This window comes from Fringilla coelebs, assembly GCF_963513975.1.
Source record: "Fringilla coelebs genome assembly, chromosome: 2".
Classification (NCBI taxonomy): Eukaryota; Metazoa; Chordata; class Aves; order Passeriformes; family Fringillidae; genus Fringilla; species Fringilla coelebs.
Window position 1 is genome coordinate 75,227,500 of NC_140029.1, and position 20,541 is coordinate 75,248,040.

At 39.7% G+C, this 20,541-nt stretch overlaps 1 protein-coding gene across 1 annotated transcript in view; it reads left to right on the forward strand.

Annotated features, from left to right (window-relative positions):
- GUCY1A2 (guanylate cyclase 1 soluble subunit alpha 2) overlaps positions 1–20,541 on the forward strand; it is a gene marked incomplete at both ends in the record, with an annotated part of 134,249 nt that overhangs the window by 24,882 nt on the left and 88,826 nt on the right. Inside the window, one exon of the mRNA XM_084200969.1 lies at positions 1,405–2,123. Coding sequence (XP_084057095.1) covers positions 1,405–2,123 — 719 coding nt within the window. The remainder of the gene's footprint in view (positions 1–1,404; positions 2,124–20,541) is intronic.

Consider the following 20,541-nt stretch of genomic DNA (forward strand, 5'->3'; position numbering starts at 1 on the left):
GCTGTCTTCTGGGCGGCTTAGTGGGATGTATTTGGCCATTTGTATCGATAGCCCAAGGGTTTCTGATGCTGTTCTGCTCCCCTCTGCAGTCTTACTGCCTTGGGTGCCCCTGCTAGACTGCTCACTTTTACACACAGACTTCTAAAGTTGCTCACACTTCACTACACAGAACAATGAGATTTAGAAGTATGAATATCTGTTTGTGTATACATATGAATATGATGATTTCTTAGCTATTTACTATTAATATCCAGCTATGACATTATTGGTATGGGTTAGAATTTAATTATTTTTGGGTTATAGTGAGTATTTTTGGTAAGATATTACAATACCATGTTATGCAGGCGTAATGGTAATGAGTCAGGAGTTGGCACACAGTCTTCTGAGTCAGGATATTAGAGGGCATTGTGTACCAGAGGTACTTTCTTTTGGCTTAGCTGCAGAGCTGACCATCTGTGGTCATAAAAGATCCTGGGAATATTTTTGTAATAACCTAGTTATGAGTAATGGCATTTGAATGAACTTTCCCAAATTATAGCTATTACTTCTTTTATAAAATATGCTTTGTCATGTTCTTATGTTGTCGTATTTATATACGTAATTTTATGCATTTTATTTGCTATTAATCATGCATCATTGCAGACTGTAAAGCTAGGAAACACTGAAATCTCTAGTGAATATTGATTGTGTTAACTATGCCTGTGTACATAGGCAGTTCAGACACTGCCTTGAGATTATAAAAGATTATTGTCTGCAAACAACATGACTTCTGTTCCCTGTTATACCTAGGTATAAAAGTCACTAACCACTCTGTTCTTCCCAAATTGAAAGCCTAGAAGTAGTCAAAACAATGAGAAGTTCAGTGATCCACTGGGATATTACCGGTGTTATAAAGCATGCTGAATACACATTAAAATAAAGGGCCTGTTACACTCTCAGGAACAAAATAACTGTCCTTCATATCTGTTCAAATTCAAGAGAAATTTTAAGGTGTTTCACTAGTTGACTGACAAGTAATTCTATATGATTTCAATGCAGTGAAGAAACTGTTGTTGATTCCCAGATTAATTTCCTTTGAAAACTCTGGATATTTGTAATTCACAGGCAGTGATATATACTTCCTTTTATTCTGTTACATCTTAAAACAATACAAACACCTGGGTAATTTTCTAACAGTGAGGAAGAGGAAGCAGGCCCACTAATAACTGGCTGGGGCAGCAAGCTGACACAATGAGGACTTAAAAAAAATGGCTTCTAGGGTTATTCCATTCCCAACCACCACAGAAACTTATGGATAGACATCTAGTGAAAAAGCTGCTCTCACTGTTTTGGAAAAATCCTGGGCAAATAGAGGCAAAAAGGGAAAATGCTATGTTGTTGATATTGTGTCTCATTGTCCTATAGGTCTGAAATTTGAGGAAATGCAAGAAAAGTTTGGGGAGGAATTCTTCAATATCTGCTTTGAAGAGAATGAAAGAGTTCTTCGAGCCGTAGGTGGGACCCTTCAAGACTTCTTCAATGGCTTTGATGCTTTGCTGGAGCATATTAGAACTTCATTTGGAAGACAGGCCACCCTGGAATCTCCTTCTTTCCTATGCAAAGAACTCCCTGAAGGCAATCTCATGCTTCATTATTTTCACCCACATCAGATTGTGGGATTTGCAATGACAGGAATGATAAAAGCAGCAGCAAAGAAGATTTACCGCTTGGAAGTAGAAGTGGAACAGGTCACAAACGATAAGTTGTGTTCAGAGGGGACAAACCCAGGTAACTGCAGTTGTTTGACTTTCCTTATCAAAGAACATGAAAATGCAAATACCACAAAAGCACTTCCACCAGGAACTTCCCAGTCCCCCTTAGACCTGAGGATTAGTATCAGCACCTTCTGCAGAGCCTTCCCCTTTCACCTGATGTTTGATCCAAACATGCTGGTTCTCCAGCTTGGAGAAGGTCTTAGGAAGCAGCTCAGATGTGACACTCATAAAACGCTGAAATTCCAAGAGTGCTTTGACATAGTCTCTCCTAAAATCAGTGCCACATTTGAACGAGTTCTCCTGAGGTTATCTACACCCTTTGTCATTCGGACCAAACTTGAGGATTCTGATTCTGAAAGTAAAGATAAGGTAAGAATATTAATTTGGAAGTGGATGTGCTTATATGTGTGTGGTGGGAGAGGATTTTTTGCCCAGAGAAAAGCAGCTTAAGTCCTTGTACTCTGGAAAGCCCAGTCATGCCTTGCAAGCAGAGGCTAAGTGATATTCCCCAGCCAAGAGAATATTTTCCTAGATTATTTACAAGCTTTGCCTGTGAAGTTGTAGCAAATCATGACATTTCCGTTCAGAAAATTCTGCACAGTGGGGTAAGGAATTTTACAAAATACCTGCATCTTATCCTTAATTTCACTCCAGCTATATTATGATAAGAATAGTTTCTAAGCCATTTACTAGGGCCTAGCTTGAAGTATTTATTCTGAAAGTTTCTCGCTGCCGGTTTCTCATTGCTGCCTTACTGTATCTCATTTCCCTGTTTTGGAATGCTGCTTTCCTATAGGTTTCTTCTTACCTCTCACCCTGCACTCAAGAAAACCAGAGCTGCAAGTGGTACTGAGTATTACTTAAGCCAGTTTTATTGTGTTCCAGTCATTCAAACAGGCACTTGTCCTCCTACACTGCATCTTTCCTCCATGTTTTAGGAGAGGGCTACCTTAACCAGTGAGCCCTGTGTTGAGTTCAGTGCTGAGTAGACTGAGAACATGTCTTTAGTGTGGAGTTCTCCAATAGCTGGATGGAATTTGTCTCAATGAATTACAGGGAAGTTTTTTGGTGTAAAGTAGGGTTTTGGGTTTTATGCACCAAAGTACTTGTACTTCATTAAAGCTTGCTTAAAGGCTTGAAAGTCTGTGTATGGGTGCCTTGGAAATACTGCTGCCCTGAGAGGAACTGGATGATCTTTAATGGTCCCTTCTGACCCAAACCATTCTAGGGTTCTATGATTCTATGATAACTCAAAATATAGTTCGTTCTTACAGCAGCAGTATTTCCAGCTCCTCTTTGGCACTATACTTGGGCACCAAAAAGCATATGTCTGGTGCATTTTCCTCTGGAAATAACATGTTCCCCCAAGAGAAACAAACTGTTGTTTTTCACTTTGTATTAGTTGATGTAATTCAACCTTCTTAAAACCAAAAGGGAGTTTATTTTTCAGAATCTGTCCTCAGTGCCACCCTAGCCTTTAATTACAAGAAGGAAACGAGGTGTGAAAGGAGTGGAGGTGTTGGCTCTGAGCTACCTTATGACACCCCTGTTTCTCCTTTGAAGGAGTCTGGTTTCGTGACACTGCAGGCAGAACACAGCTATCCCAGAAACCTGCCCCTCTCCCAGGACAGAGCCACAGCCCTTTGACTGTCTTCTGCTCTTCATGAATCTGCTGTAGATCACTCTGAAGAGGAAGAAGGGTTAGGTGGGGGAAGGAGGCTTTCAAAGCCTTTTTCCCTATTTAAGTTAAGCACACAAAATACTCTCTTACCTGGACAGGTTTCATATGCTTGTGGCTTGCTCTTAACGAGAAGTGGCAGGAGTGGGGCTTGTTGGAAGCAGGATTTTAGATTAGGCAGTAACACCAGAGAAGCAGGTGGAAGGGGATGGCAGCAAAGGACATCCTTTGCTGCCAGCAGTTGGAAGAAAAATTGTATCTTGAAGAGTGGGGTGTGAATGAGAGGCAAAAGGGTGATGGTGAGGTGCAGGGGAGCTGTTGTGCTGCAGGCGTGGGAATTAATTTCAGAACATCAGTTTATCTGAAGAGGTATTTTCTTCTGTCTCATACATTTGATAAGCACTTTCAAAAATTTTTTGCTTGTGAATAGTTAAAAAAAAGCTCAGCATATGATGCATATGATGCATTTTGCTAAATATTTGTCTTTGCCCCGATTCGTAGGCTGTGGTTGACTTGACATAGATTTTGAGAGGAGGGACACAGCAATACAGTTTATGTCATGTCATTATCCATAAAAGTCCTTTATGGATAAAAAAAGTAGACTGGGCCTTGGGAACTGCGTGCTGTATTATTTTCCCATAGCTCATGTCACTCATTTTGGAATTCTTTTCAGTTTGCCAGCACTTGTTTGGAAGTTGAATATTAGGCAGGTAGATCAATAGCTATAAGCATGACCCTGCTTAAAAGTTGCCAGTAACTGACTTAGACATTTCCCTATTTCTCTGCCACACACATCTCTATTCGGTTCATAGTGGAATCACACCCCACTTAGAGCTAGTTATCTTGAAAAAAAAAAATCAAATCTGATTCTGCAATAACTGACACTTTTCAGACTTGGTTACCTTCAATAGCAGCTGTAGGCATGTGACCCAGACAACTCTGCTGCAGTGTTGAACCTGTTCAGATGTCTTATTGCATTAGAAAACCAAAAATTCAAGGGCTTTGCAAGGTGTGGTTCCAGCCTCTCTTCAAAAGATGTTTGTTTTCATTTCAATGCATAAATCATATATTTTTTTCAGACAGTGAGAAAGAATAAGAAAACAGTTTTAATTCAGTCCTGATACCAGCTCTATGTTCAGATGAAAGTAAGTCACAAATCATGATCTTTCCCTAACTAAACACCTAGAAACAAAATGAAAAAACGCCACCTGTCCTGGCTTTCAGGGTGTTTAGTGCTTGTCCAGTTTATTTAAAGATTCATTTGTGTGTTTCAAGTTACTAGTATTTGAATCATTGGAATAAATAATACTATCCTAAATTTCTGGTATAAGTCCTGTGAGGTCTGAGTGATAGGTAGCACTTCCTGCAGAGTTGTATTGCACCTTTGCAGAAGCACAGCCTCATGCATTAATATCTCAGCAAAATTTTGTTAATTTGGTATGTCACCAGCTGTTCCTTGGAGCTCAGAGCATTTACAGGATCCCATTGTTCTAGGGACCAAGCAGAAAAAAAAAGGACTTCCCACCTGAAGAACATGGACACCTAGGTTTAAACATGATTTCCAACACCACGTTTCCTGTTTTCCCATACTTGTTATTGGCTTTTTTCCTATGGTATGGTACTACCCAGATGTTGAAGGGCCCTGTTGCTCTACTTCTTATACAAACATTCTGTTGTTTTTCACATTTCACTCTAGTTTTTGGTTTTGTGTGTGTGTGTGTTTAACCAGAGACCTTCACTAGCATCCAAATTTTGGATATAGATTTTCCAAATTTTGGATATCGTCCCAAAATATCAAGGACAATGTTTGCTGTTTAACCTCTCTAAGGAAACTCATTCTACACCTCTCTGTGGGAGCAATTATTTATTGCAACAGTAAAAAATAAATTTATTGTCACGATTAACCATTTGGGATTGATCTCTTACAGCTTGACACATGCTTAAACAACTGTACTGCACAGAAGTTCAGTGAATGTTAGTGGAGTCACGTGTGGGATAAGAAATTAAATAAAGAGGGCTGAGTCTGAACTCGTGTGATGGAGTGTTCTGAAATCCATGTCAAACCCATCTCCTGAGGTGAGGGTGCTGGCATGGGAGGAGCTGGTAACCCCCAGCAGTGAGTAGTGCATGCAGGGCAGGTTGGTGTCCCCCACCATTTCCTGACCAGACAGGGGCTGGAAGCTCCCAACAGGTACATCCTGAGTGCAGTCATTTTCAGACTGTAGTGATGAACAAGGCCATCTGTGACATGATATAAATACTCGTCTCCTTGACAGTACACTGAGGTGCCTGGAGCTGCTTCAATTTTTAGCTGAATGGGAACACAAGGAACGACTCTCCTGCTTTCACTCTTCTGGCACGTTCTCCTCACGTGCCCCTTGTGAGCCATCAGTGCTGGGCAGATTGAGGGTCCCCCTCGCAGGGACCCACTGTCCCCGAGACCTCCATCCAGACTCCTGCTCCATGGATTGGCAGGATGAGCCCTGCCAGCACTTTTGGTGCCCAGCAGTTCGTGGGCCCACATTTCTGAAACTGGCTTTCAGGTTCCCTTCCGTATGCTGTGCATCTGTATTTTCCTTGTATTGCTGCTCTTCAGCTTAGACTAACAGCCCTTTTCCGCATTTGAAATAAATCAGTTTTTTAAGGATACTCACTGGCCTTTGACTTAGGACTCTGGGTGCTTTAGAAATTATCTAAGAATAAAGCTGGCACCTTAAACTGCATTACTGGAGGTGTCCAGACTTTTTTTCTGATGGAATGTAGTTGCTTTGAATATTTTATTAAAATCATAACTTCCCAGTTAACAGTTCAGCAAAATGTCTTCTGGCAAAAAATTACTTTTATTTATATATGTGAGTTAATTTTTTTAGTAATTTAGTAATACTTTTATTAAAGAAAAACATTTACCTTACAAATTATAATACAACATTTAAAATACGAAACACTGGGTTCGATTAAAATGACATTTTTATATTGGCAGAAATTCCAAACGCCACATATAATTCAGATTTATGAATGGCTTGAAACTCTGTCAGGGGAGGTTTAGGCTGGATGTAGGGAAAAGGTTCTTCACCCAGAGGGTGGTTGGGCACTGGAACAGCCATCCCAGGAGTGGTCACAGCACCAGCCTGACAGAGTTCAAGAGGCAGTCATCCAACACTCTCAGGCACATGGTGTGACCCTTGGGACTGTCCTGTGCGGGGCCAAGAGCTGGACTTTGATGATCCTTGTGGGTCCCTTCCAACTCAGCATATTCAGTGATTCAATGATGTGAAGTCCATCCAGACCAGCATGCTGACTCTCACAAGAGCCACCCCTTTGTGAGACAGGTGAGAAGAAGTTCAAGCCTGCAGTGTTCCTCTCTGTGAAACACTCTCCTCACTTTTAGCTCTCAGGGGAGGAAGGCACATCCTCTTGCAGTGGTATCCAGGATGTGGCATGGGATAGCCCCCTCAGGACCATGCCTCCATAATTTTCTCTGTCACCTTCTGAGCCAGGAGAAATTCATACTGTCAGCTTCTGTGGCATCCTGTGGTCATAAGGTCTACTGCTTATTAGCAGCTGTGAATGTGAGACCCCTCTGGCACCTCTCAGCCAGGTGTGGACATTGAATATGGAGTAAAACAGCTGCCAAAGAAGCCTGCTTGCCCCTTGCTTCAGCAAAGCACTTTCCCAGTGTGTTTTCCCAAGTGTCTTTGTTGATCACTGGAAACTGTAAAAAAGTAGTGCTTTTTAAGTGCTGGAAGTGTGCTGTCCCCCTTTTTGTACTGAGAGTCAGTTCTTTCTCTCCTTCTTCTGTATTTTTGGTCTGGACCAACTGAATGAGACAAGCAGTCCTGACACTAACGGATTAATTTAAAACGCACTGTACACAATCTCATATTTTTCTTTTGCTCTGTAAACTGTTTTTCCTCTTCTCCTAATAAAATTAAAATGAAATGGCCTGAAAGTCATTCCGGCATAAGGGACATCTGTCACTTATGATCTAGGAATTCTAATTTTTTTTCCTAGAGCTGATTTATTCACAGGCAGTCAGCTTTTGACACTAAACTCCCGTTGCTTTGCAGGCTCATGGAGCTCTTGGAATCAAATTTGTGTCTTCTGTTTCTGCTAATGCTATTATCCCACCCATTTGCTTGTCAAAATGTGTATGGACTTTGATGGTTTTCAAGATGAATTGGGTTGGCTGGCTTGACTGCTTCTAGGGATTGTGGTGGGTTATGAGAAACAGTAGATGACATGACTTTCTTATCTCAGAAACAGTTGTGCATTGGAGGACTTTAATAACATTGTGAAACGGGCCCTTTAGTAATTCTACTTTAGGGCTGGCCAATCAAAATGCCATTTTGAAAGTGTTTTCAGTGATAGGACTGAAAAAGTGTAGCACTCTAAAGTTAAAATATATCCTTTTGATTTACATTAGCTGAAAAACAAAAAACTGTTTGGAAATTGTTTTGTCAAGTGAAGTGGCTGTTAAAACAATGTGACTCCATGGTAAAGTCTTCCTTCTTATGATTTGTATAATGTTTTGATAAGGAAGATGGTTGGACATGAAAATGTCCATATATCTCCTTTTGCTGCAAAACTTTTGCATGGGTTACTAAACTACATTATGTCATAACTGGAACAAAATGCGTTTCATGAATTTTGGCATTACAGGATGGGAATACTTAGAAACAACTCAGTTTGATTTTCAGGAATGCATTATTTCCTACCTCTTTGTTCCACTGACTAAAATTAATTGTTGGTTATTCATAATACATTTTCATGCTTTTCCTCATTTACTTATCTGAGTTCTTAAATGACTGTGCTTTTCGTGGCATCTAATCTGAATGGGTGTGATGTCAGTAAAAAGCCTTTTCCATGGGATGGGTGAATGAAAGCAGACACATCCAGTCACTCTTTGCCTTACTCCTTCCTGTCCTGGCACTTGCAGTGTGATAATGCATGAAGTCAGGTTAAGGTTTCATTGATGTGTCTCTTTGTAGAGGCTGAATGGATTTAGAGAGAAGGGGAAAAGCTGGAGTGTCTCCCTGTGGATTGAGTGGGCTTTGTGCAGGAGCTCTCTCAAGTGCATGGGTGGGAAGGTGTGAGGACATCTGGGTGTGCCTCTGAGAATAAACATTGGGTTTATTGCTCTGAGGGGCAGGGAATGCAAGTGTGGCACGACTTGCATTGTCAGCTTTCTGTTGTAAGGCCACTTCTACCCAGCAATCGCCAAACTTCCTTCCAGCCCTACTTCTGGAACATGCTCCGTGCCTGAAGGCAAGCCTGAGTCACCCCAGGTCACTTGCAGAACTGTCCTGCATGGCCAAAGAGCCCACACAAAAGAGGAAGCTTATCACTTTCTCCCTTCACCTTAAATTTTGTCTTCAAACCTCAAATTGGGACCATGGGATTCCCTTCCTGTTTGGTTTTGAGTGTAGCTTAGTAGTTTTGGACCAGTTTTTGACTACTTAGCTTGTTTCCTCCAATCATGTCTCATAAATATCTAGTCCTTTGAATTTAAATTGTAGTTGACAGTATGGTTTGACTCTAAATATTAATTTATTCATGCTCACTGGTCATGCATCTTGTTGTGAATTTTTCATGTTTTATTTCCATGGAAGCAAAGCTCTGAAGTTTTGAGACTGCCTATGAAGCTTTGCTGGGCCGTGGGCCCGGATGGAATAGGCAGTTTACAGAAATTTACATTGCCTGAGACTTGTACCTGCATTTATATTCTGGGAATGTAGCTGAATCAGACATTGTAGATTGTGAAGGTCATAAAACTCTAATCAAGGGGAATACTACTAGGAAATAACACTTAGCTGGTTTTGCCTTAGGAATGATTAGTGTGAAAGAGTGAGATAATAGTGGTTTGCAAAAGTCAGGACTCCAAAGCAGGAGCTGATTTGCTAATACCTAGCCAGGTATTTCTGCTATCTCTGAGCAGTACTGGAGATAAGTTTGACTCGATAACCTTTTGCTGCCTTTACTCTTGCCAAGGATGTGTGCTATTCACCCTGCTCTACTCCAAGGTCTTCCAAGAGACTGACAGTGTCAGTAGCTGCAGATCACCTGCAGTCAGGCAGGTGGCCCATGCCAGTAGTGCTGATCATTGTTTCAGCCTGTGTTCTGCAGAGATGGAATGGCTGAGGAGGCCAGAGCACTCAGTCAGAGAGATTGAGCCTGTCCTTTGCAACTCTTTACAATGTTGAGGACGGAGGCACAGTTCAAGTGTACAGCCCAGCCAGGCAGACCCAGTGGCTGGGTAACTGGATTTGCTCCTCTGGGAATATTCCTTTGCCACTTGAGGGTTTTTAGGGCATGCTGAGGCAGAAGTTACCTCACTAAGGGATATATTAGATGTAGAAATTACATAAACCACAAAGGTACTGCTTAGAGCGAACACAGGGATGAGCCCAAGTTCTTCTGCCTGTGCTAAGCAATCACAAAGAAAAAAAGTAAAGATTATTAATGTGCTGTTGTGAAGATTCCCCAAATTTTGAAGTTTGTTTCATTCTTCATTTTTTTGTATATGCTTTTTATGACTATATATATTCGCATTCTCTCCAGCTAAAACATCTAAGACACATTTCCTTTAAAAAAAACATATAGTACCCCCCCCATGTTGTCATGATTAAAGAGAGTGGAAGGACTTAACCCCAAAAATAATATTTATACTATTTGTTCCTGTCACTAACATTTGCCTTTTATAAGTAAGGACTGAGTATCTGAGAAAAGAATTAAATGTTTCCACAGGCATAGGACAGGCATGCAAGATATTCCCAACACATAATTTTCCACTTAAAAAAAAATAAAACTTTTCCTCTTTGTAGATTGCAAACAAATAATAAACATTTGGTACTTCGACACCTCAGAAAGATGTAAACATTTTAAAATTTGGTCCTGGATGAAGGCATATTGAAATATCATTTTCAACATTTTGAATAATGTAATTTCTGTCTGCCTTGTGAGTTTTATATATTAGGGTTTACTGTTTTTCTTTCTTTCTTTCTTTCTTTCTTTCTTCCTAAGAACAGAAATCAATCTTCTTGTTCACACTAGACAGCAGTAATCTATATCTATCTATATCTATATCTATATCTATATCTATATCTATAGCAGTAATCTGTCATCTATAATGATTCTCATTCTGCTGTGGGCTCACTGGAAGAGCAGCATTTATGTAACCATCACAGGAATGAAAACATATTTCATTTTCACTTTCACATTACTTTTCTTTTTCTTTGACACTTTGGAGATTTAATCCCTTTTTCCCTTTCTTAGAAGGGGCTGTTATGTAGTTATGGTGTGATCTTCATAAAAAAAAATTTCAGCTATTATTTTCTGTGTCTATCTGACAGCATCTTCGTAGGAATATTCCAGTGGAGTGGCTTTAGTGGATTTCTGTCAACCCTGGAGTTGGTAGGATCCGATCATGTCACGTCTCAGTACTTCAGTCTTGTACTTCCCTCCTCAAATGTTGAACTGGTAGCTTTAAAAATGTCTGTTCTGATGAAGATGCAGGTCACAAGGATCCTGCTTGAGACAGTACAGATAATATATTGAAATGTTTTAAAAAAAAGATGGCTTACATTGACAGGTTGCAAAGATAACTGCCTCTGAAAATTCATAAAATAAAAACTTAGAGTATAAAAATATTTAGCCTGTGATGTGTTTGGAAGAGTCTAAAGAATGACCCGAAATTTGCAAACAGTCCATTAATAAATCAGATTCTTAAGCAGGTATTTTAATGGGCAGAGAAACTCAAACTGAGATAACTTCAAGGACTTCATTCATGGCTGTTGAAAGGAGATATGCCTGTCCCAAAACAGAAGTGAAGTCATGCCCCATGGCTAGAGGAAGAAAGTAAAATGGGGCAGACGTGGTTTTTGTTCTGTGTGTGATGGGTTGGCCCTCTCAGCACCTTGGCACATGGTTCATGGTTCATGGTTCCCTGGCTCATTTTGAGCAGGGAAGTTCAGGGATGGTGAGACATGGGCTGCAGGATGGGCACCAGGTGTGGGTCAGGGGATGCACTTATGTTCCCTCCTTCTACTGGTGTTAGGGGTCTTTGCAGCTTAAATTCTCCTTTTGATCCCACCCTCTCAGAAGGAGTGTTATATTATTTCAATTGTCAAGTAGTTTCTCGTTATCAGGACAACCTTGCTTAGAAAGGGTTGGTATTAAAATTGATCTCACACAATACAGCACAGGCTGATTTCTTGTATTAGTGTAGCACTTTCCAGTGAATGCTAAATTAATTCTATTTTAAGTGTTTAACTTAATAGAATTGTTATAATTTTTTTGGATAAAACTGTTAGTATGTTCTGCTTGTTTAGCTTGAAGGCACCCAGCAGAGGGAATGTTTGACTGGATTAACAGAGCCTGGGGATTGTTTTGGCTTGCTGCGGCAAGCTCAGAGTCCTTTGCTGTGCAGACTTTTGGATAACTCCCCTGTGGAAGTACATTCCGCCTTCATGGACATTGCACCTGGTAGAAGTCAGGCAAAAGTAATGAAGAGCTCCTGTATTCTCAGAGTTCTGTTACTGCCAGTAAAGGAGAACTACCAAGAAAAGAACAGATGAGGCTGTGTTAATTCCAGCTCCACTGAGACCCAAGGGGAAAAATACCAGTGCTTGGCAGATATTAGAGATACTTCATATGGAAAGAACTTTGATTTTTCAGCTTCACTGAATTGTATTTAGTTTTTCATTTTAAAGGAAAAACTGCTATAAAAATATTGTCTAAAGCAGTGATGTGAGTGGCGTGCAGACAAGCAGCATTGTTTAATTTCCATGTGAAAGAAGCATGGAACATATCATTAAAAGAGCATCAAATTTTCTCACTCATCTCAGAGGACTGCTGATTCAGTCTATTTCCTCTTTGGTCAGGAAGGCTTCAAATTCAGTTATTGGATAACTTCTGTTCTGTGTCTTGAGCATTCAGTTTCTGGCATTTGTTCCTGGGAATAGGAGCATAAAATAACAGAAAATATTTTCTGTCAGCCAAAAATGCAGAGACCTCTGAGAGGTTTCTTAGCAGCATCAGAGGGTCCTGAAAGGCTTTTGGAACCATTTTGGGTGATGGGGAACTCCACAGAGAATTCCAAGGACATGGGAATAACACTAACAAATACATAAACAGTATTTAAAAATAACTGACTCACTGCTCCAATTCTGTTTTTTTCCCATGGTGTTATATAATTATATTGGGGCTCATTGAATGTGTTGAACACACCAGGGTGCCATACTGGACTAGCAGGACTGGAAGGACCATCCTAGAAGCCCACTGTTTGCACTGTCCAGAAATTATACATTTTTTAGTAGAATGTTACCAATTCGTTCCGTGAGTATTGGTGTACTCAGGTGTGCAGTTCTGTAAAAACAAAGAATGTAAAAATGACAGCATAAAACCAAACTAGTGGCTGTGGTCATGACCTCCTGACCCCTAACTGATAACTGAAATAAAATTATAATTCTAAACTAAGTGTATTGTGCTGCTACTGTGGGACCAAAACCTGGTGCCTTTGCTCAGGGTAAGTAAGATGTCACATCTTGATTTGCCTTTCTAGTTATCATCAGCCCAGTTTCAACAGGATTGCTTTGGAAGAAGATATTTGTTTTGAGTAAGGAGAAGAAAATAAAGTCTCATTTGGCATTGAGAGAGCTGGGGATGTTCAGTCTAGAGCAGAGGAGGCTCCAGGGAGACCTTGTAACACCTTCCAGTACCTAAAGGGGGTTACAAAAGAGCTGGAGAGGGACTTTTTACAGGGGCATGGCGAGATAGGACAAGGGGGAATGGCTTTACAATTAAAAGAGAATAGGCTTAGAACAGATGTTCATTCCTGTGAGGGTGTGGGGCACAGGTTTCCCAGGGAAGCTCTGGATGCTCCATCCTAGAAGTGTTCAAGACCAGGTTCAATGTGGCTCTGAGCAAATTGGTCTATTGAAGGTGTCCCTGTCCATGGCAGATACTTAAATAATCTTTAGGGCCCCTTCCAACCCAAAACTTTTGATGATGATGATGAAGTGCAGAAAATACATTTGGTGACTGCTCCTACAAATGCCTTGAGCGTGAAACTTTTGGTAACAGAAGTGATCCATATGGCATGTTCTGGGAACTAGACTTTTGTTTCTAAATAGGAGCTGTTAATGTCATCAACACTGTATTGCTGTTTTTTTTAGTTTAAGAGAGATGCAATCATAAATAATCCTCCTCTTTTCTTTTTTAGAAAAAAAAAAGCCTTTTTGTCTAAAAAAAGAATTTACTCTTCAACAAATTGTGACTTAAAATGTTGTATAAGCTTTGTATTTTTGAATGTATTAATTTGATTGACATTTTAAAACTTCTTTCTATCGCCACTGTAAAAGTAGAGATTGTAGCATTAATTATGGAAAATGTCCAAAGAATCACCAATTAATAATCAGAAGTGACTAACATGTTGTTTTGCATCTATGCCAAAGTACAGCTCTACAAAACTGAGGTGAAAGAACTGACTGATCACCCACCCAAATGTTTATTTCTGGATTTGTTTTAAGCTACAAATGGTTTTTGTAGGCTAAACCAAAGGCTCCTTTCACTAAGAGATCTTACAGTGAAGTTGTCAAATGCTGCTCTGAGTTATTGCTAGGTAAGGATATAAGTTACATGTGAAGTCAAGGTAGAATTTGACCAAAGAATATCTAAGAAAATAGGGCAGATCCAAGATATTGTTTTAAGATGTTTTCATGGAAATATTTGTTATAATGAATATTAATACACCTTAATAAGCAGGTGTTATTTTGCAAATTCATAATATACAAGGAATTAACCTGTAGTCTGCTAAGGGAAGCAACACCTGAGTGAGGCGTTTGAGATGATGAAATGACAAATTTCATCTGTTGGCTTTTTTGTGGCCCAGATAAAAATGTTCTCTATGAAATATCCTATCAGCAAGGCTCTTGGCATTGAATCTTCACTCAAAGAAGGCACCTCTGTGGGAATAGTCTTGCTGAGTGAAACTTGAAAGAACGTGATATCCCATTGCTCCAGCACATGGCACTCACCATTGGCAGGGCTGGCCAGGAGTAGTGGGCATACAAAGAGCTCTAAAATACACCCTGTGGGGTTTTGATGGAATTTGTGGGTGAGCTCCATCCACCTCAATGCTGCTGCCATGTGGCCAGTGAATGAGGAGCCAAGTTGTGGCTGGTAGTGTGTGGTGTGATGTCCCAGCCGTGCTGATGCTGGGGGTTGTTGGCCGAGCAGTGCTGCAGCCTTCCCCAAGAGCAGGTCAACAGCCTAGCCAGTGTCACCAGGAAAGCAGGCTCAGCAGGTCCTTGGGCATGGAAGGTGTCCAGATTTCTCCCAGAGTGTGAGGGGCTGCTTGGGAGCTAATGGTCTTACAGAAGTGCATCTGCCTCCAGACTGATTCCGTCGAGGATGGGATGTTGTACATCTGGGTGAGCTCTTATTTCTCAGCTGGAAGCTCCATTTCAGACCTCAGGCTTCTCCCATATCTCAGCTGAGTGAGCACCACTGCTGCGTGCCTTAGTCCTGCAGAAGTGCTGTTGCTTTTTGAAATGGTTACAGATATCCTTTTGTTCCATTCAGCCCATCCCAGTCTCGTTGCAGGTGAGCATCACTGAATCAGATCAGTTGAATTCTGTGTTAGCAGACAGTTAACACTACTTTCTGCCAAAAGAGAGAGCTGTCATGAAGAATAATGTGTTTTAAAATTATGTTGCAAATTGACTATATCAATTAGTAGTTAAATGAGCTGACTATATGCAAAGCAAAGAGCATATTTGTCTTCTCTAACCCCTTCATATTCTTTCATTTTCATACTCTCCTCTGTGCATGAACAGCTCTCTAAACCAGGACCCTGGCTCTTCACTTGCTGTGAAGAGTGGATGTTTTTGAAAAAGTATTTTGGGACATTTACCTCTCTGTTTGACTACCTTCTAATCCCTTTTTCTGGTATTCCCTTCAGTTCATCTGTGTTTCATGAGCAGTTTGGAGCAGAGGAAATCCTCGTCCCCTCTCTGAGGGCAAGGCTTGCATGTGCAATATGCTTCTCCTTGAACAAAGAGGTTCTTTAGGGTTTCCAGGTCCTTGCCTGGTGAGAAGCCTCAACCCTTTTGCTGTGATAGTCCTGGTATCTGAAAATAATTGTGCCAGTCAGTGATCCAAAGTAATGGAAACACCACTGCAAATTTTCACACCCTTGAATAGTCTTCACAGGAGCCGATACTCAGGAGTCTTCTTCAAGCAGATGCAAGAGTATTTTCCTGCTGAGGGTCCTTTCCTGAAAGGAAGCTTTTTTGTAAGAGTTTTCCCAGCTGTGCAATATTCAAATTTATGACAGAAATAGCTAGTTGCCAGATCAGAGATGGCCTTAAGCTTCCCTCTGTTAATTGCTTTATCCGGTGGGTTGTGCAGGCAGCGTTGGTGTTGCTGCTCAAGCAGAGCTCTCGCACATGACTGGGGAAGCAGAGGGATTACATGCAAAGGAAAAACAGATTCCATTTTCTAACAGGCTGAGGAGTTATTAGCATTTTTAGAGAATCTGCATGTGTTTCTGAATTGTGTCTGCTGAAGTGAAAGTTGTACAGATTAGTGTTTGATAATGTGTTGTGGAATTAGAAAAAAAAGTGATAGTTTTTGATCTGTGCATAGATTAAAAAGCATGAGGCTTACTTCTTTGAAATAAGTGATGTATGAATCACAAAAAAAAAAAAAAGCCTTGGGTGTTTAAGCTTAACAGATCTTTTCCTGCATAATTCCTCAAGCATTTGTATTTGTATGTAGTCATCTACCAAAAGGCTGCCTGGTGCTTTCCCACTTGAGTTAGAGAAAATTAACAGAAATAAGGCATCCTGCTGAACAGGACTGATATCCCACAGCAGATTATTAAGGCCATGAGTAAATCCATTTTCCCCTTAGCAGAATTAGGACTGAGAAATTAATTTAATTTATAGGTTTATTCCCTTTGAAGAAATGTATTAGTAAAGGGTATTTGTCAATCTGCTACTGCAGATCTGTGAGAAGAACCTAATAATATGACTCTCTGTTCTTGTTCATGAAAGTGATCTAGATTTAAAATAACCTCTCCCAGAGGAGTGGGAGTGGAAAGTTTGTTTTAAACTGGGGTCAGAAACATCTTGAAAAGTTTACCTGAGTGCCCTAGTTACTGGGACCCATTTACTGTTAATAAGTTTGTTACAGATATATTTTTGCAAAACATAGGGATTTGGAAAAAATGTAAAAAGCTGTAGGAAATAAATGAGTTCTTCCACAGGCAAACAACAACTTGAGACAGCCAGAAAGAGTCTTGCACTTGACACTGCACTTGCACATGAGCTTGGTGCACAAGAACTTAGAAGTGCTGATCTTTGTTGGGAGAAATGTCCTGTCTCCACTGAATTCAACAGGATTTGTTCAAATTACTAAAAAAAAGGCAGGCAGGATTTTAGCTAGGATGAATGAAAACAGACAAATATATATTCTTTCAAGTACGCTTTTGTTGAAATTACAGACCACCATGCTGTACAACTAAAATCTAATTGTAAGTCAGAAAGTCTGATTTTCTGTTACCTTGCATTTTGTTTAAGAGAGAATGAACAGTTCTATCCCAGCCTTTCTTATCTGCTTGGCGCTGGAATCTGAAAAGAAGAGGTGAAAAAATATATTTTTACTTATGAAATTCAATGTATTTGACAATCCATCAATGTACTTACCTTTAAGAGTACCAGTTCGCTCAATTTCTTTTATTTTCTCATTGAAGAGTTTTCATTTTTGATTTAAAGATTTCCGCTAAGTAAATAGGAACACATGAATAAAATCAGCACGTATTTTGGCTATACCACTGTTAATATTTAAAAATTCAGAATTTTCTTACTTCTGAATTTGTTAATAATATAATATTTTAAAATTTTACCTTAATTGATTTAAAATATGGCATGTATCCATGTCTGCATTCAGAAAAGCATAATGTGTGTAATTCTTGTCATAACATTGGCTTTAGCTGATCACAATGTGTACATTGTAACACAGTCTACCTTCTGTGGACACTATGACAGTAGGTGGAAAAACAATACTGAGGCCATATATATCATTATTCACACATGCTTGTATTGGGAATAACACTGAGAGATGAAAAGTGAACATAGATTTTAGGAGCTCACATTGCAACGTGTGTAGTGTACCTGTGTCCTGTCCAGCATTTGGAAAATTTTATTTTGAAGAGTTTGCCTATCAGTGTCAAATAAAACAGTTCCTTCCTCCATCCTACCAAATAAATTCTTATTTATTTTCCATTCATGTAAGACATGGAAAACAATTTGATATGCACTGCATTAAAAGTCTTCTTAGATGAAAAATAATATTACCTCTGAGTAATTTAGATTTTTGTTCCCGACAGTAGGCATTGGAGGAAGCCCCCATGAGGGGTAGAATTGCCCTTGAATTGCCCTTATTACTTATTTGGCATCACTGGTTTAGGATGCTACTGGTACTGGCTGGGAAATTCCCCTAATGTTTTTACTATGTAGCTTTTAATTAGAGTTATGAAATTTTCTTCTCTCTTATTTTTGAAAATACAGATGTCTTGAATAATAGATAGTCCAGTTAGTTTGTAAAAGTAAGTGTTCAAAGTCTGTACAGCATTCTGTGTAGATCAGCAAGAGTCTGTACATATTAAACACTGCACAGGACTAAATAGAGCAGAGCTATTACAGCTCTGTCTTCAAATCTGAACCAACAAAGGAGCAAATATGGTTTGTATGAAAAGAAGGTTCTGAATCCTTTTTATGCATCTGGAAATCCTGCCATCTGCTCCAGGACTGGAGGGAGAAAAGCCCTATGCTTTTGGGCTCACTCATGAAGCTCAGCACCCAGGCTCCCTGTTCTGTAAGGCAGCAGGTGTGATGAGCTGTTTTAATGTGAAATATTTTTCTTTTCCATCCCTTCTGTCCATAAAGAGGCTGGTCTGCCACAAACCACCTCATTGTACTATGTAACTTAGAAGTTTCACTGTCTCTTTAACTAAAAGAAGCTGTCAGTGCTAGAAGTAGGAAGGGACTGAGGAACAGAGGAAAAATATTTTAAAAGGTCTAAATTTTTCTCATATAACTTGATGGCTAGAGTGTAGTTATAACATTTGACATTTTCTGTGTTTTTTTTCAGTTATGATGTGACTGTCTAAATATTATTTGTTTATTAATGGACTCTTTCACAGGAGAGATAAGCTATAGTAATAAATACGATACTGGGATTTGAAAAAGTTGATGTGTTTGGCCATTTCAAATATCCAATAAGAACAAAATGTTTTCTTTGTTTTGGTATGAAACTGTTGGCTAAATACAACATCACGTGATAACCCATGCTATGTGTTGATACAAGGCCAACCAGCAGTCCTAATATCATTTTCACAGTCCAAACCATTTATAGTTTGTTCTCAGATCCAGTCAACAAACTTGAGCTGAATCCATCTGCACGGAGAGCAGAAAGCTCTTCAATTACACACCCTTAAGAATATCTAAGAAAATTATACCATATTAAACCCAGTAAGGTTTTTTGGGCGTTTTATTTTAATAGGTAAAATTTGATGTCAAATGAGCATCAGGAAAAAACCTGTTGTAAGACAGTGCTAGAATGCACAAGTGTAAAGAAGTAAGAAACAGAAAAGGGCTTCAGCCTAAGGAAGACATGGCAGTGCAGGACGCATTCTGGACAGTCAGGGTAGCAGTGGCAGCTTTTCAGAGTCTTTAGAGCTGAGTCTGTCAGGAGAAAAGACAATAGAAAACTCAACAAAGCCGTTATAAAGTTGTTAAAGTTGACTGTCTTTTGAAACTGAAGCAAAAACGGCCTCTGTGTTCTGCATTTGGAGGGTTGCATGCAAGGGCGAGCCTTTAGAAGCAGAAAGGGCATCTGGAACCCTGGTCATGGCAATTTGTGTGCCATGCCATGCTCTTGCTCTGCTCTGAGGCACTAAATACATGGAGGGGCACGTGTGTGCATCTTTTTTTTCCCTGCCCATTTTAAAATTTAGCTTGTAATCCGCTGTCTAAATCTTTTTAGATTTACCACTTCTGCAGTATAAAACTACTACCACATATTACCAGTATAAAACTATTAACACTATAACACATTTAGATTGGATCTTGGAGTTTTCTTAGAATATAATATCTTTTTATGGGGATGAAGGAGACAAGGAAACAGAAATAGCTTTTTTTTTATGGGTTAAGGTGGTTTAAATTTCAGGTTACACAGAGGATGCAAAGGGTCTGGGCTAATTCTAACTCCTTCCAGGATTTATGTAAAGGGACCTGCTGGGATATTGCCCCCTTGTATTCCTCCTCAGGTAGGTCTGTGTTGTTTTCACAGTGAAGTTGAGTCTTTGAGGCACACACAAAAATTCTGCTTTATAGCTATTAGCAGGATAAGGATGCAGTGCTGCAACCAAAATCTCTCCTTTAATTCTTTGTTCAATTTTAATTGCTTTAACGAAATAAAGAATATTTATGAGTGATAATTAATGACTGCATGAAGCACTATCCATTTCAAACAGAGTACAAAGGAAGAAATGGAATTTAAGATAAAAGTATGACCCTCATATCTGACAGAGAAAAAACCCTTCAAACTTAATATAGACTTTATATTGTTTGAGGCAGGATCATCTTTTTTCTCTGTTATATAGGACAACCAAGTACCAGTCTAATTAATTAGTTTCCTAGGCACACTAAAATGTTAAAAAATAAACTTAACTGATAAAACCACAGAATCAGGAATGTATAATTCATGGACTTTGTTCTTCAGAACTTATGTCAACATAACAAAATTTATAATTAATAGGCACACCCCAGAATTTGTAAATAGTAGGCCCACAGGCTGTTTCTGGGCTGTTGGGTCAGGAAGCAGTGTTCCTGGGTGCTCAGTGAGGTGGCTCCCTCTGGGGAAGGTGGTGCTGCTCTGCTGAACGTGCCTATTCTGATTTCATTTCCCACAAACTCACCTGCATTTGAATCTGTTTTTATAAGACTAGTTATGACTCCCTCACACCCTCATCTTAGGGGGTGTTACAGCCTTGAAAAAATTTTTAAAAGTCTCTGCTTTCTCCTCATCCCTTCACATTTGTAGAGT